The sequence below is a fragment of the Columba livia genome, chromosome 4 (assembly GCF_036013475.1).
Source record: "Columba livia isolate bColLiv1 breed racing homer chromosome 4, bColLiv1.pat.W.v2, whole genome shotgun sequence".
Classification (NCBI taxonomy): domain Eukaryota; kingdom Metazoa; phylum Chordata; class Aves; order Columbiformes; family Columbidae; genus Columba; species Columba livia.
The window spans coordinates 71,061,619-71,078,718 of NC_088605.1; the positions used below are offsets into that span (position 1 = coordinate 71,061,619).

General features: G+C 39.0%; 1 protein-coding gene across 1 annotated transcript; it reads right to left on the bottom strand.

The window, feature by feature from the left end:
- Positions 1-361: 361 nt before the first annotated feature.
- On the bottom strand, positions 362-16,623 carry RRH (retinal pigment epithelium-derived rhodopsin homolog). The gene is made up of 7 exons (XM_005515215.3): positions 13,834-16,623; positions 7,938-8,128; positions 6,227-6,326; positions 5,497-5,650; positions 4,968-5,136; positions 2,326-2,504; positions 362-1,401 (listed from the first exon to the last, which is right to left on the bottom strand). The coding sequence occupies exons 1-7, from the start codon at positions 13,937-13,939 to the stop codon at positions 1,296-1,298; spliced, it is 1,005 nt and encodes a 334-aa protein (XP_005515272.2). The 5' UTR covers positions 13,940-16,623; the 3' UTR covers positions 362-1,295.
- Between the last annotated feature and the right edge of the window lie 477 nt (positions 16,624-17,100).

Here is a 17,100-nt window from a genome sequence, read left to right on the forward strand (position 1 = left end):
TCCTGAAAGGGATCAGTTAAACCAGCTCATTCTTTATTCTACCAGAAGAACACACTCTGTTTAAACTCAAACCCAGCATGTTTCAAGGCTATTTTAATAGGTACTTTGTAGGGTTAGTATGTAATAAAATATCTCTTTGCTCCTTCTAAGGGGCAGTGCATTAGTTACTGTCCATAAAGCATTCCAAGGCTCCTGAAGGAAATCTAGTACAGCGTGAGGAATGCAGCATGGCATTTTCTTTAATATTTACAAATTAATAGAAAGCCTAGATTCCAGAGCTTTTAAAAAGCCCCGTAAAAAGAAGTTTTTAGGGAAAAAAAAGAAGTGCATTTCAAATAAGTTACACACTGCAAAGCCACACTTCAGATGCATGCATACATAATAATAGAAGATATTTATTCTCAAAATCTGAGAACCATCAAGAGTGCATGTACTACCATTCATAAATAGATCTATACACAGTCATCTCTTCCATTCTGAACAAATCCACTGTTCATGTCAACAAAGGTATTTTTAAAAATTACACGACAGACCTATATAACCATGAGATTGATTTAGAAATTATGAGAAATGACCATAAATATTTACTCAGTTTTATGTGCCTCCCAGGTGTCAAGCTTTAGGGTGCATTTTGTCTCATTTTCAGGATTTGCTGTGCAGTCACAAGCACTAGAACCACACTACTACTAAATCCATTTGTTTGTGTGAGCCAAAACTTTAAAAATACATTAAATATCCTGAAACTCCTTCAAAATCCTAAAAGCCGAAAATAGGTTCTATAGGGTTTGACTAGGTATTTTGATACCTTAACATATTCACAAAAACAGAACTTTGCAAAGCATATCAACTTGTATGCTTTGTATAGAAATATATTCACACAAGGAGAATGCAGAATAATTCAAGTCTGGAAAACTTTCAAGGAAAGTTGAGGGAAAGTAGTTCATTATAGGAATTACAGGTGCAAAAATCTATGTATTGAACCTAAACATTTCCCGCTTCAGTCTCTCCCTGTCCCTGTGTTGCCTTGTCCAACCCTGTAAGAGACATAGCAACCACCTCACCAGCCTTTTTTGTTTGGGACAGACATGTTGGGCCAATAAACCTCACTCTCAAAAATTAAAGTCTTAGTAGTTTTTGGTTTTTTGTCTTCTTAAACTATCTAAAAAGATTTCTGTGATTAACAGAAAACAGCTGGCTGGCCAGGGCAGATTATTATTCCAAAAGATTAATCAATTAACTTTAACCCCAGATTTCACTTCTTTCCATGTAACTTATGCAGACAAATGACATGGGTTCTATGATGTCAGTGCGCTCTGAGACACAGTCATGGGCAAGGCATTGCTTATAGTTATCTCTTGTCTTGTCTGACATCGCACCATTGCCAGGATTGCTCTCCGAAACCTGCAAAGGACAAGAAAAGGAAAGCAGAAAGATCATTAGCTGGGGAATCAAATACAAAGGAAAACTGGGTAAGCCAACCTTAAGTATTAAATAATTTTTCACTTTTAATATAACTTGCGTAACAAAAATTTGAGTATTTGGAATTCAAAAGGACTGGAGTGTTTTTTCACTTCCACGTACACGTATAACTAAATTAAGTTCAATGTTTCTTTTACAATAGGGGTTATGGCAGTTTTTGCTTATCCCAGGACAGAGTGTAGCTACGACAAATATGAACTTGCAGAATGGGGAAAAAATTAGATGTTTTTTCACTGACTCAACAGGATCAGATAAATTCACCTAGACAGAGATCACAGCTCTGCTTCTGGGTTGGTAGAGAAAGGAAGGATGTGTCTTTGCAAAACCGAGTTCTCAATCAGAGGCACTGGATTGATTAGAACCGTTTGATAGACTTGCTCAAACCAGAAGAACAGGCTTAGCTTATTTACTTTGACAAAAAGTGTCAATCCATCTTAGTCAGTCAGAATATGACACATCCCAAATCAAGCAGGGAAATCTACAGAGGTTACATGTCACCAAGCCACCACATTTTGGCCACGGTCATTAAAACCAGTGTACTGCTGATGCAACCCAAATTCTGTACTGAGTCCTTTCGAGAAACCACAAAGTGACTTCCAAAACTATGTTACACAATCTTTGTTAATGTGTTCTCAAAAATCTTTATCAAATCGATATGTTTTGATGATGACCAAAACAATTTCTTTTAGACCTTCCTGTCAAAAAGGTCATCTTTGGTAAATAAACAGCACTTTACCCTTTGATCTCTTCACAAATCAGTTTGTTGTATTTTACAGATGATCCTTCTACAGTTAGATGATATGCTAAAATCATGAAGGAGACTGGTACTGAATTAGGAACACTTACTTTTTGTTTGCAACAACATAAATGCAGGGATTATAGAATGTGGAAGATTTCGCGAACAGAGGAGCTATGATGGCCATTGCAGGAGAAATTTTCTTTGGGTCTCCAAATGAAGACCATAAACACACAATAGAATATGGAGACCATGCCACCAAGAACATTACAATCATCACAACAGACATCTGTAAAACAAGAGGAACAGACACACAACCGGTTTTACCCGAAGACCTCACAACCTAACCTCAAAAGCACATGCACCTGTGTGAAAATAGAACTATCCAGAACCAAATAACAACATGTAAACAAGCACACCTGATGAATTTTGACAGATTACAATAAAATTTCACTTTGGGAGTTCAAGAGCAGATCACACCGCCATGCTGTTATTTCATTACATACAATCTTCCTTCACAGTCAGCACCACTGAGTATGTTAAATCTGTCCATCAGAAGTTCAAATGGCCAGAGAGGGCTTCACACATGAATTATGACAGGCCACTCTGGGATGCTATTACAAATAATAAATATTAATAGACAGAAAGAATCTAAGCTAAATGTTTAATAAGGCTGTGAATAAAAACATTTCACAAGGCTTAACTATGGTACAGCCAAATAAAATAAATATTCTAGGACACAAAGACTCAGTCCGTATGCTTAAGGAACTCAGAAGTGTCTGTTAGATTTAATGAGGCATGATAGTAATGCTCAAGCATCATACTGGGGAGATATCTGAGCAGTCATGTCTTCTCTGCCTGCAGTCTGGGCACGCTGGGGCTCATGCCCAAAAACACACCACAGAACAGCCAGAACTGAGCAGCGACAAACTGGGGGTATTGGGAGGGCAGGAGAGGAATCAACCAGGACAGACTTCTCTGGCTTCTGTCAGGTACACGAATCAGTAATGGAAACCAGAATGGAAATCTCAAATTAATCAAGAGGACAAAACAAAACACTAGAAAACCAAACAGAACTGCAGGGTTCTTTGTGCTTACAGGATTCCCCTGAGCTGTTTACCTATACCCTTATTCAGTCATGCACAGAATCACAGAATGTCAAGGTTTGGAAGGGACCTCAAAAGCTCATCCAGTCCAATCCCCCCGCCGGAGCAGGAACACCCAGATGAGGTTACACAGGAAGGTGTCCAGGCGGGTTTGAATGTCTGCAGAGAAGGAGACTCCACAACCCCTGGGCAGCCTGGGCCAGTGTCTGTCACCCTCACTGAGAAGAAGTTTCTTCTCAAATTTAAGTGGAACCCTTTGTGTGCCAGTTTGAACCCATTACCGCTTGTCTTACCGTTGGTTGTCACCGAGAAGAGCCTGGCTCCATCCTCCTGACACTCACCCTTTATATATCTGTAAACGTTAATGAGGTCATCCCTCAGTCTCCTCCAAGCTATAGATCCCCAGCTCCCTCAGCCTTTCCTCATAAGGGAGATGCTCTGCTCCCTTAATCCAGTGATGAACAAAATGAGAAACAAGAAGCAAATGGCTACTGCTCTAGAGTATAACCAATACACCAGCAGGGACAGTCTTCACAGAATATTTCTATTTAAATTCAAATTCAAGCTCAAACCTATTGATAATAATGTAAAGAAAGAACCCTTTCATTTAGAAGCTTGTTTGGTGAGCAGAAAGCTTACAAGATGCTAATTTGTGAAAAAGCAAACGGTCCAGTTTGAAAGAAGGATACTGCTTAACTCCAAAGCTTTAACCTTGGGGTTGGTGGTTTGTTTGTTTTAATACAACTCAGTGTCTTCAACTGCAAAGCAGGAAAAATGCAGTTTATTCACAAATGTGAGTCTAAATTTATAACTGAATTCTAATTTTCAAGCATTCTGAAAGTTCTTCAGAAGAGCAAAATTCTCAAATTATTATTTTTAGATAAAACCACAATTTTTCAGAAATCAGCAATGAGAAAGTTTTCCAAGGAATGTTAAGTTTGCCTTGATAAGTAATTCAAAAGCACAGTTAAATACTCTTCTGTCCACTCTCTTGCACTTTTTTTATCATGCCCAACCATAAATCATATCTTCACACAAAATCAAAGGAGTGAGTGAACAAGAAGCTTTCTCAAGGACTTTTATACATTAAAAGAATGTCAACCTTCCAGGCAGGATATATCATTTTATGCCATAACTCACATTTGCTACTGTTTACATAAGAAACAGATAAGCTCAACAGACTGAAAAGAACAAGGGATCGGAATCACACAGCTCAGGAGCTTGGAAATGCACGTTCATTTCTAGGTCATGAGCTCAAATCAGACTTGACCATTCCATTTCAGACCAGGTACACCTGTGAACCTGGCAGAAGGCCCAAGGACTCTGCAGACACAAAAAGTCCTCCTAGGACACCTCTGAAGCACATTTCTATTTAATGACAGAGAGCAGAGGCAAGGAAAATCCACAACTTTCCCATCATTTAATGTAGCTATTCATCTGGAAAGATACCAAAAGTAAAGAATCTAGCATTAAAAGTCAAGCCAAGAGTTTCCACCAAGGCTAAATTTCATTTAATATCTAGAAAGAAAGGAAAGGGGGGAAATGTAGTAAACAGAAAAGCTTAAAAGGCTGCATTTTTCCTTTGCCCCCAATACTTTAACACAAAAGAACATCCTTAAAACAAACCATGTTCTCATTTGCCATACCTTTGTCACATCTACTTGGTCAGACCAATCTATGTTGATGCTCTCTAGGCAGTTACTGCTGGCGTATTGTTTCATTGTCCGGGAAACATTGTAATAACAGTAAAACATGACTGTTAAAGGTACAACAAAATTAACAGCAATTACACTCATTGTGTAGGAAACAAAGGACCTGATAAGACAGAAAAACAAAAACACAGTAACTTACAAATAGCCATCCAGGAAAAGCTACTAAAGAATTTGATATTTTGATTTGATTATGAAATTTTAAAGCAAGCTTTTAAAGAATTAGGAAAATTTTCTTCAGCTCTTTTTTTTTATTAGAAACTGCAAGCCTTACATTTTTCAAACACAATTCAATTCCTATGTTTTTTTCTAGAATTGCTGTATATTATTTCCATTGTTTAAAAATTATTGTTACTAATCAGGTTTCATCTTCAGAAAGAAGTGAGGCTCATATAGCAGTGAATTAAATAATCTTAGCCTTCAGTGAGCCAGCAAATTCAAAAGGAAGGGTGAAGGGGCATCTTACACATCATTTTTCCTCCAATTTACTGTGCAGGTTGCTCCAGTGGGATCCGGAGCGTAGCTAGCCCAGCCTACAGTAGGCATGGAAGCCCAGAAGACTGCATTTATCCAGGCAGCAAGGATTAGAGCGGCATAGCTACGGGTGGTCATTCTTCTCCCTGTGGACAAGCACATAAAATCACCTTTTGCTTCATTCTAATGCTGAACCTGAACGACAAGTGGCTTCCAGCAAGCACACACCAGGTTAATAATGATCCTTTCAAAGGGCCACACTCCCAAACACAGTAGTGTAACTGTTTCACACTGCTAAACATCATCTCAAGCTTTCAGGCCTTAAATGCCGCTGAAATAGCATCACCCATCCCAGCTCACAGCATGCAGGCAATACCTGACCCTGTGCCTAAAAGCTTATTATGCAACAGTGCATTCAAGTACATCTTTGCACGATGTAGGCTTCTCATGTGATTCTGCATATAGAGTGGCCCTCTAAAGTCTGTAAACAGCCATGAACATACAACTTGCAAACAGAATAACAGCCTAATTGTGAAATTTTCACTTTTACAAGCGATACCATCCATGCACACTAGGTAACCTACTTAACCAAGTGCTGTAGGATCATGCCCTAACTTCAAATTATGCCCAGCACTTTGACTATGGAGTAATTAATGAGAAAACAATACAGTTAGATTCTCATTTCATAGAAGCCCAACAGTGAATGATTTTTGATACAGTACCTATATCAGGCCTGCAGATTGTCAGGTAACGGTCAACTGCAACAACAGTAAGCAAACCAATACTTGCCATCCCAAAAAAGATATTTAAGGCAGCATAGATCTGAAATTAAAACAAACAAACACACAAAAAAACCTCTCTGAGAAATCTTTCAAGGGTACAAGCACAATTTTGTGGACTGAATTGAAGGCGCTAAAATAGATTACATTTGGACAGTGTTCTCTTCCACAAGCAAAGTACTGAAGGAACTAATTCAATGCAGGCAATTTGGAGCTGGCTCATTTAAAATTAAACATTGGAAAAGCAACCTGCTTGTGTGCATATCAGAAATCCTAAAGACAGTAGTTTAAAAAGAAAACAAACACAATACTTCAATAAGCAAATTTTGAGATTCAGAGATAAAGAGTTTTGGGGGGTTCAATTAATGTTTTCAATATATGTTAAAAAATATAAAAAGCAGTTGTTTCATCAAAAAATTATGGCTTTTAGCAAATGTGAGGTTCTGAATTGTCACTCTTTCCTCTGTTGTATAAATACATTTATTTTGCAGGCGTGGTACACTGATTTTCCCCATCAGCCCCCATTTTTACATGTGTCAGATCTGCACAGAGTGACACTTGCTGCAATCCCAATGCTCTCCAAATGCATCTGCCCTGTCATCCCATGGGCAGTCTGACCAGGAAGGATGGTGGGGAGGGCTGTGTTACCACCGACACCCCAGAAATACAGAGAGCCCCGTGCCAGCCCCCATGCCACCAGCAGTTGTAATAGAACCACGTGACATTCAGCCATCTCAGTTCACAGGATTCATTTGGTTTAGGTTGACATGAGTCGTGTTTCCCATGATCTCCCAAAGCATTGGTAGTAAGATTTCACATCAAATTCAACCCATGAGTCAGTCTAAACCCAAAGATGTTAAAAGTAAGGCTTCATGTCAAACAGTGACTGAATTTTGAGCTTGAAAAAACTGTGTACTCAGGCAAGTGATGTCAGATTGTTGTTATATAAACATCTATTATATAAAGGTCCAAAATGCGTAGTGTTGCGAATACTTCCCTTGAGTCACATTTTCAGCATATACCTTCACATAGCTACTGATTTTCCTGAGCACTTAACCCAACAGTCTTTTACAAAAGTAGATTTAAATCACAATACACAGTGAGCAAAGGTCATAATTTCTCTGCTATGGAAGTATAATTTTGCAGTCAGTCTATTTTAAAAAAAAGACAGCTATTAAAAGTAGGCTGAATTTTTAATGGAGACTAATAGCCTTGCAGGCCTTCATTTTGGATATCCTAATAGTGCCACCCAAAATAACATGTATTTGCCAAGCAGAACACATTAAGATCTGTCAAGCTCATCAACAAAACAGCAGCCCCATCCAAAGTCTTTTAACTATCAAATAAGTCATCAAATGTGCATGTGCTACTCATAACCTCCTTCGTTTGGGGATTTCATTTCCTAAGCCTTCTTAAAATGACTTTAAAAACTCTAATTCATAAATATAAGGTTACACTTTAATGTTTTCAGATGATAAATATGCTTGGAATTAAATTCACATGAAAACCTATATCCAGAAATCATTGACATTACAGAACATAAGCTTCAAGCCTAAGGTAAAATTTTGCATCTCCACCTTATCTCTGAGATACTACTTATTTCTTAGCTTCCTTTTAAGTGCTGAAAACTTTCTTTCTGACTGAATTGCAATACCTGGCATCCAGTATATCCAAATTTCCAGCTTCCATGCAGGTCTGAGGCAGCAGACATGGGGTAACCAATGCCACTAACACCAATGTCAGTAAAAGCCAAATTGATAATAATCGCGTTGGTTGCTGTCCGAAGCTCTTTGTGCTTAACAAAGATGCCTAACACGACAATGTTACTGAAAATGCTTATCACTCCTGTAAAAACAGAAAAGGGAAACTTTTAAAAACATACACACCAGCAAGTAATATACATACAGGAGAAAATGCAGCTTATTGTAATATCTAAGTCCTAAACAAGCTTTATTTTCAGTCAAGCTCAATACTCAGATTCAGTAAAGGCCAAAAGTGGAGCATTTTGCCAAATCTGGGACTACTGATGCAATGACAACAAGCACAGCAGAAATTCAAAAGCATCTAGGATTACAATACAAACACTCCAGCCACTGAGCACAGTGCTGTCTTCCATGACCAAAAAAAAGAATACAGGGTGGTGAATGGCAAAAAAAAGCAGGGCTTATGATGCACCTGATGCAGCAGAAGGACCGTGCCACCACCTGAGATCTTTTCTCAGCAGAGTTTCCACTTGCACTCAGACAACCATCCTGGCAAAAGGAATACAGAAGCTTTGACTTTGCTGCCATTATCCTAGCCAGACTGACTCCCTGCTCTGCTCATGAGGTCCCAACTCTCTGCAAGCATCAGAGTTAGCTCAGGTTGCTGCAGATTGTAGCTTCTAAGTCTTGTCCAGCAGTCTGGATGATCCACACAGCCTTTCACAGCAGCATGGCTGGTCCTGCACCACAGCTATTTCCTCCACCTAACAAGATCTAGGGCTGTATCACAGCCATGGTCAAAGTCCAGTTCTGCACTGAACTTGCTCCTGCCTCGCTAATCTGTGTCTTTTAAAACATCTTCCTTCTGGCTTGACTCAAACTGCATCTGAAGTCTATTATTAGGCAACAGATTAAGTGGCCAGTAGACAAAGATTCATAATAAAGACATACAGAACTAAAGCTAAACTGTACACTTTCCTCCCTTCTTGTCCAGTCCCTCTGAATTTTGCTTTGGACCTAATGCTCTTTGAGGTGCCCAGGACCCTGTGCCTCAGCAAGCTTTTCTGATCCTGGTGACCTATGTTAAAACCTCCAGATCCTCCTTTTCTCCTGCTATTCCTCCTTCTTAGCCAAATCATTCTAAATGGCTCTTAGAGTGAGTTTACATGGCACTCCCAGAAAACCAAGTGGTTTCTTTCTTGTGGATTTATTCTCTCCAGACTCTAGCCTGTTGCAGAGAAATCCAGAGCAAACCCCCATCCTCTGAAGTTTTACTAACCCACCGTTAATACAAGCTATTAATATAGAGCTAATAAATTTTAAAATTCCCCCTTGAACCTCAGCAGAGGGTCACAGCCCTTATCAATAAAGTGGAGAATTCCAACATGTTTAAGCAAACACAAGCTTTAAAAAAATAACTTGTAAATAACAACAGGAATATGTAAATTGTTCATAGATTCCCTAATCTGGCACAGCTGTTACAGCATCACTGAGCCAAATCCTAAACTCACAAACATTTGTATAGTCTGGGCTCCTTAAATAACAAGTGCATAGGGCAATGTTATTTTGGTAAAAGTCTAACGACAGATTTTCTATGGAAATGCCACTCGGATATTTTTTTTAATGTAAAAAGTTTAACCTATGGATCAAAACACCATAGTTTTCATCATCACAGATCTGAGGCATAATTCTGTAAGCAGCTGTGAATGGCTGTCATACTGAATGTGGGCTTCCAAAAGCAAACCCATCTTCTTTCACAGTCACTGCCCATCCTGCTCCAGTCTCCTTGCAATACGTCACCCTCACTGGTGGGACTTCTGCTCTTCTATTGACTCCATAAAACCTGACACACAAAGCTCAGCTTTTGCTGATGTGCCTCTGTGGAAAGGGCAATAAGGTTTTTAAATATTATACAGTGTTCTTCCACCTCTGTCACTGTCAATGCTGCAGCACCGAGTTAAAAATCTCTAACATCAGTTTATATTCAGACTACAAACACTCCGCAGTTCAAACAATAACCTCAAATCAGCAGGGTTAGAAAACCTGAGGGCAAGAATCAGGTTCAAGCACTTCAGCTCTACAGCTGAATTTTGAAGACTTCAAGTGGTATCAATATGGAAATTCCTTCAAATCATGGAAATTCCTTCAAATCATGGAAATTCCTGTGGACTCAATCACTGGCAGTCATTTATACATACCAGGACACACTGCAGTGCATCAAACTGAGGCAGATATTTCTAGAGCCAAACACACATCAGAAGTTCCACCTGAATCACTACACTCAGGAAGAGCTACGTTAATACCATGACAGATATGAAAAGGGACAGAAGGAAAGCCAGTGCAATCATAACACATAAAAACATGAATAAGAAAGATGATACTTTGGATAGTGGACACTAGGGACACCACCAATTCTTCCCCTTTGAAGGAAGTTTCTCCATTTCAATTATGTAAATTGGTACCTTTTTAACTATACCTGAAACTCACATAAGGAGTTTCACTGCAACATTTTATTAATCAGCACCAATCTCCTACCTTACAGAAACTCTCTTAACAGATTCAATAATTTTAAGATCAAATGAGGCAAAATTATGCTTAATTTTTGGCTCTCTCTCCCTTTTCTTTTCAAAACCACAAAGCATGTCTGTTCTCAGCTGCAAGCCTCCTTAGTACATAAAAATGACATTACAGATGATGTTAGAGGTGCATAGCCGCATAGATGCCATCAGCTATCATATTCCTACATTCACACATTTCAGGAATGACACTGTGATGCTACGAGCCCCTAAAATGAACAAAAGCAGAGAGCCAGGGATCTGACCTGAAACCAACACCATAGTAAGAGCACATACAGTGCCAATTCTCTCAGCTGTCGTGTTGACAGGTAGTATGTCATCTCTTGGGAGGGAGGAAGCAAAATAGAATTACGAGTTTATAAACAGTACAGGATTCTTATGAGGCATGTTTTAACAGATATTACAGCTACCAAGAACGAAATCAGAAATGCAATAGGACTCTCAACTCATACCTCAGGGTAAAGAAAGGATCCTGCTACACACACTTAAAATTTAGTGCTTCAGAGCCAAATCTTAAGGTGGCAGGGGGGACAACACACATGGAGCAGTGGGAGGGAACCAAACCAAAGCTGTGAAGAGGAAGTAGAAATTGCTAAGCCTATATTCATTACAAATTTTAGGAAGAAGATGGATTCCATCTTGAACAAAGTGAGAAAAACATGTAGATTCAAGAAATTCTCTCTTCCTTGTTTCTGAGAATCAGGTCTGGAGCACAAGTGTGATGAGGAGCAGCTGAGGGAGCTGGGGCTCTTCAGCCTGGAGAACAGGAGCTGAGGGGAGACCTGATCGCTGTCTGCAACTGCCTGAAAGGAGGTTGGAGCATGGAGGGGTTGTCTCTTCTCCCAGGTAACAAGTGATGGGACAAGAGGAAATGGCTTCAAGTTGCACCAGAGGAGGTTTAGATTGGATATTAGGAAAAAATTCTTCACAGGAAGGGTTGTCAGGCATTGGAACAGGCTGCCCAGGGCAGTGGTGGAGCCACCATCCCTGGAGGTGCTTAAAAGACTTGTAGATGTGGCACTTAGGGACATGGTTCAGAGGTAGATTTGGCACTGTTAGTTTTACAGTTGGGCTCAATGATCTTAAAGATCTTTTCTAACCTAAATGATTCTGTGATTTCTTAGAGGGCAGGGTGGGCAGATCGAGCCCAAGACTTTCTGTAACCTGAAAACATCAGCTGGGATGTACCTGTGATTCAGAAAAAGCAAATGGATGCTGCCACTTGGCCTGTGAAACATCTTAGGGCTAGACAATTATTCCCATACTTCTTTAATTAAACTTTGCAGTTTTGTGAAGATGAAAACCTCATGACCTGATCAAGAGCAGAATTTCTTATTTTCCTTCTCCCAGGGAAACAGCGAAAACTCAAGGCAGACAAAATGCAAATACAAGCCCTAACAGAGTCAAGCAAAACACACGGGTAGTAGCCCCAAAACAATGGGGCTGTGTCCAAGGTGGAATTTACTTTTCCAGTTAGCATTTTAAAATGATACCAGAGCATTTCACCATTGTAAGCTGAAGGACATCCCTGAGGCAGCGTTGCTTCCAGTAGCCTGAGTGTCCCTGTTGTCATCATTCAAGTTAACAGATTGACCACCATAGAGTGCAATATTTAACAATTACTTCCTTCTCAGAAAACAAAGTAATTATTAGCAAAAGAGATAAGCATTCAAACTTTTTAAAGAGCAGCATAATGATGAACACTGTACCTGTATTTCATTCTTATTCTTAGACATCTGTTTATTAACACAGCTTAATTTTTCCAGATGTGAGATTTGCTGTGGTAGGGCACTTGCAAAGCAATCAGTCATACTTTCAAAGACGTTACTGACCTTACTGTCAAAAACATTCCTCGGTAAGAAAGCGAAGTCCAAGATACAAGTGAAAGATTTACTAGACTCCCCCAATTATAATAAGAAAAAAAATCAAACCACAAAGCAATCCAACTTTTTCTTATTTTAAAGACATTTAATTTCTGTGCAAGATTAAGAAAGAAAAGCTGGGTTGATTCTGGTTAATCTCATTGAACACCTGCTATAGCTTTGATCCCTGACAGTAGGTTGCCAAACTATCTGAAAAAAACACCTTGTTACATACAATGTAAACAATTTTAATTAAAATGTAACAAGTATCATACATATTTGCAGCACCTAATAGATCCAGTTACCTGCAAACAGTGTGGTAGTACTGCAGAGGGTGTCTAGCCTTCCAATACTTGATCAGCATCCATCTCTATGGCTCTTAACAAGTCTACAGATCTGTGTAGCTGTTCTACCAATTTCTCTAAAAACCTGAAATAAATTATTGCCTTTGCATTCAAAAATACTCTTTTTACCAGAACAGCAACTTGATTCTCACCACTTCAGATACATAACACTATATAAAATGTGACCATCAGCAATACAATTTAGTACAAACCTAAAGTACATTAATATTTTTAAGTATAACAGAAAATGTATGGTACAGCCTATGAATAAAGTATAAACCAACTTAATTTTCCATAATAAAGGTATAGAAGACCTATTTTTAAACACAGTAAGTTTCAGGTTTTGGCCAGATTGATATATCATTACTATAGCACTCAATGCTTCAGAAAAACATTACTGAAGCAGTTGTGGTTATAACAATGAGAAAGTTTTAAAGGAAAACAAAAATCCATAATAATTCAAGTTTAGCCAGAGGTCATTGCAATCACAAGGAACGAACATGATGTCAAGCCTTCCAGCATGCTTTTTCTAACATGTGTCATCGGTGAAAAATACAACTGCAACTGGAATCTGCTCTTCCCTGATTAATGACCAGCTCCCTCCCCCTAAGTCACATTCCAACCCCTTCCCTTACATCCCCCTAACAGACAACCGCTCACATGCTCAGACTACACATATATTTCTACAAACATGTGGCCCAGGAGAAATCTCAAGATAGCTTCAAGCACATCACACAAAAATGCAAGATGAGACAGCCATGTCCTATTTTCATCTCTTTTGCAAGCTGGCAGAAATTAATTCTCACTCTCTTCTATAATTACATATCAACAAAATATATGTTTCAAGACACAACATTGCCTTCAAATACAGGCAGAAAACCTAGATGTTCTCTGCACACTTCAGTTAAGCTATTGATGGTTAACTTGCCGGTAAACTGTGGAGAAAAGCCGTCAGATATTTGTGTAATACAAAATGAAATACCATCTCTGTTACTATACAAAACGACCATTCAGACCTACAGTTCTGTTCTAAAAAGTTACGCAACAATTTGCCAATGCCCATACCTGCTGTGATTAAGTAAGCTGCAACTATGTTGTGCTCAGTCTGTGTAAAGGCTGAATGAGCTTCATTATCCCTTTCTGAGGAATTGGAGGAATCATTCCAATGCATTTTGGACAAAAGAGACTGTCGTCTATCCTCTGCAATAATTCATCAAGACGATGAAACACTACAAAGCCCTGTCAGGCAAATTCTTTCATTATTCAACAGACTCACTGAAAAGCTAAAGAAAGGGGGGAAGGGGAGTTCCCCCAAACATCGACAGCCTCCAAACATGATTTAATTGGACTAAAGTGCAAAGAAGTTTACACCCCCAATCTATGCAGGAGATTGTTAATTAAAACAAAGAGCAGCACAGAACTGAGCACATTTCCAACAGTGTGCTTAAACTTCATTCTTACTGCTAAAGAGATTAACTGTCACATGCCCCCAAACTTTTTCCTTCAAACCTCTTGTGCAATGGTTCAGAAACCTCAACAAAAGTCGGCTCGGGTCAGTTGGTCATCAGCCTGGCTTGGAATTAATGCCCATTGTCACAGTGAACACGTGGAACGGCAGCACAAAATAAAGACACAAATTGCTTTAAAAAGCAGGATACCTTACTCTGAAGTCCAACCCTTCAAATGCTTAAAGATACTTCTTCAACATTCTTAGTTTGATTTAAACTCTCAAGCTGACACAGACACAAGAAGAACACAGTACAAGATATTTCTAAAGTGAAGCATGACTTTCGGAAAACTCAATCGGTAGATTTCTAAAATAGCCTGGTCTGCAGAAAAGGGTTGTCAAATATGCCTTACAAGTCTGGAAAACCCTCACTCTCCCAAACATATGCATGTAGGCTTACTTTGGGTAAATTCTCCAAAGCATGTTACTGGGCAGAAAATCATTAGGCATTTTCCAAAGCCTTGAGCAGCAGAAGCTAATCACAGAATCATAGAACAGTTTGGGTTGGAATGGACCTTCAAAGGTCATCTGGTCTAACCCCCCTCCCATGAGCAGGGACATCTTCAACTAGATCATGTTGCTCAGAGGCCAGTCCAGCCTGGCCTTGAATGTTTCCAGGGATGGGGCATCAACCACCACACTGGGCAACCTGGGCCAGTGTTTCATCACCATCATTGTAAAAAATTTCTTCCTCATGCCTAACCCAAATCTCCCCTCTTGTAGTTTAAAACAAATAGCCCTTGTTCTGTCATAACAAGCCCTTCTAAAAAGGCTGCCCCCATCTCTCTTATAGGCTCCATTTAAGTACAGAAAAGCTGCAATAATGTTTTCCTCTCTTCAGTGATGAGGCAGCAGCAGAGCAAAGTAAAGACCTTTCACTAAATCCTGCATAAATATTAGCTGCAATGAACCCTTGCCCAAAGACCTTATATGCAGTATCCGTGTAAGCAATCAAAGAAGGCATTTCCCACCAGTTCCTCCTCACACAGCTTTTGCCTCCAGTTTTGTACTCGTACTGGGTATAAAAGTGACAAGGATGAGCAAGCAGCAATTCTTCAGTTGTCTGTGGTTCACAGGCAGCTCGAGCAGGATCCCAGGCTTGGGTTTTGTCTCCCGGGCAGCAATAAGGGCATAGTGACTTGGGCAATAATGAGGAACACAGCTGTCCCATAGAAAGGACATATATCTGAAGAGCTCTCCCTTCTCTAACCCATGAAACACTCATAGAGCATTCCCTCCCACTCCTCACCTTTCCCAAACAGACATCCTGCATTTTCACCCTTTGAATCTAAAGGTAAGAAAAGATTTTTATAGAGCTTGTGCAGCCACATTTAGTCATTATTGCTACAGTCAGTTCTATCACAGTTCTACCAGCAAATATTTTCCTTAATGCCACAGATCTACACTCAGCTCTTAGACTTCTCAGAGTACTTGTACTATTACGGTATTTTTCCTATTAGAAGAGGATTAGGCAGTAACAGGGTGGGAAGGTTCTGAAAGGAAAGATGATCTGTTTGGCAGTGAAGCCACTTCCCTCGTGCCCCATAGTCCTGCCTCGAAAGATAAAAGCATAGTGATAATTTGATATCTTTGCTTTCCTCCCCTGAAACTTTGGCAAGATTTTCAAAAGCATCTCAAATCTTGCAGCTTCCACAGAAGTCAGAGCTTGCAATGCTGAATGTCTCAGAAAAACATAGCACTACTCTTTTTCTTCAGATAGGATTCCAGACTTAAGAGTAGCAGCTAATGAGACCATACAGATTTTATACGTACTTGGTTAAAACTCAGGTTTTCAATATATGCAGTTCATCCTATGCACCATCACATTGTCTCTGTCTCCTCTTCTCTTAAATTTGGCTAATTTTACAGTAACAGAAGGTGAGAGAAAAAGTCAAAATTAAAGGCAGACATTACTCATCACTATTTTTCTAGAACACTGCTGTTCGTAAAACAAAGCCAAAATATAAAGCGAGGAATTAAATATTAAACAACTAATCCAGAAAGTTGGAACCACGGTTCCTAAGCCAGATAAAATATGGCTTACCACATTGCTTTTTAATACTGACATAAGAGAAACAAAAAAATCCAAACCATCAGGCAGGTTTTAGCCTCCAATAACAGTATTACTAGTGTAAGAGGGGCACTTCATGACCTTAAGTGATACTTTTCCTTCCCACTTGTCCCAGATCAGTAGCAATAAAATGCGATTTCTATTTAAGTCCATTTTTCAATTTGTAGGTATCTATGTGTGTATATATATGTGTATATATAGAAATATATATATATATATATATATATATATATATATATATGGAGCAACACAAAACTCCTTACGGGATTTAGCAAGTTGCTTTCAGTTATGTGTATATTTCATGTATATTTCACTCCAAAACTGATGAGAGAAACTAACCATTTGCGTTACAAACAAACAAACAAACGAATGAATGAAAGGCCCAATCCCAAAAATTCTTTCCTATTTTCAGTGGTAACCACACTAAAAAAACAAGCTGCTTCCCAAGTTGATTAAGCACATCACCACTAGAGGGCTCTATAAGGTAGAATTTACCTTGAATCTTATTTTCACATATGCAAACGACTCAAACCCAATGGAAAACATATTAATTACTTTTTTCTTCCCTCACAGAGACTTTTACTAGATTTGAAGTGACTAGAAAAGTTTGACTCTAAAAAGATTTTCAACTCACTGAAGAAAACACCCTAAAAATGTGACTGCACAAAGCTTTTGACTTGCCATCCCTCAAGCAGTAGCTATGCTTTTTTTTAAAGAAAACAACACATTTTCTTGCCAAAACAATGCTTTGCAC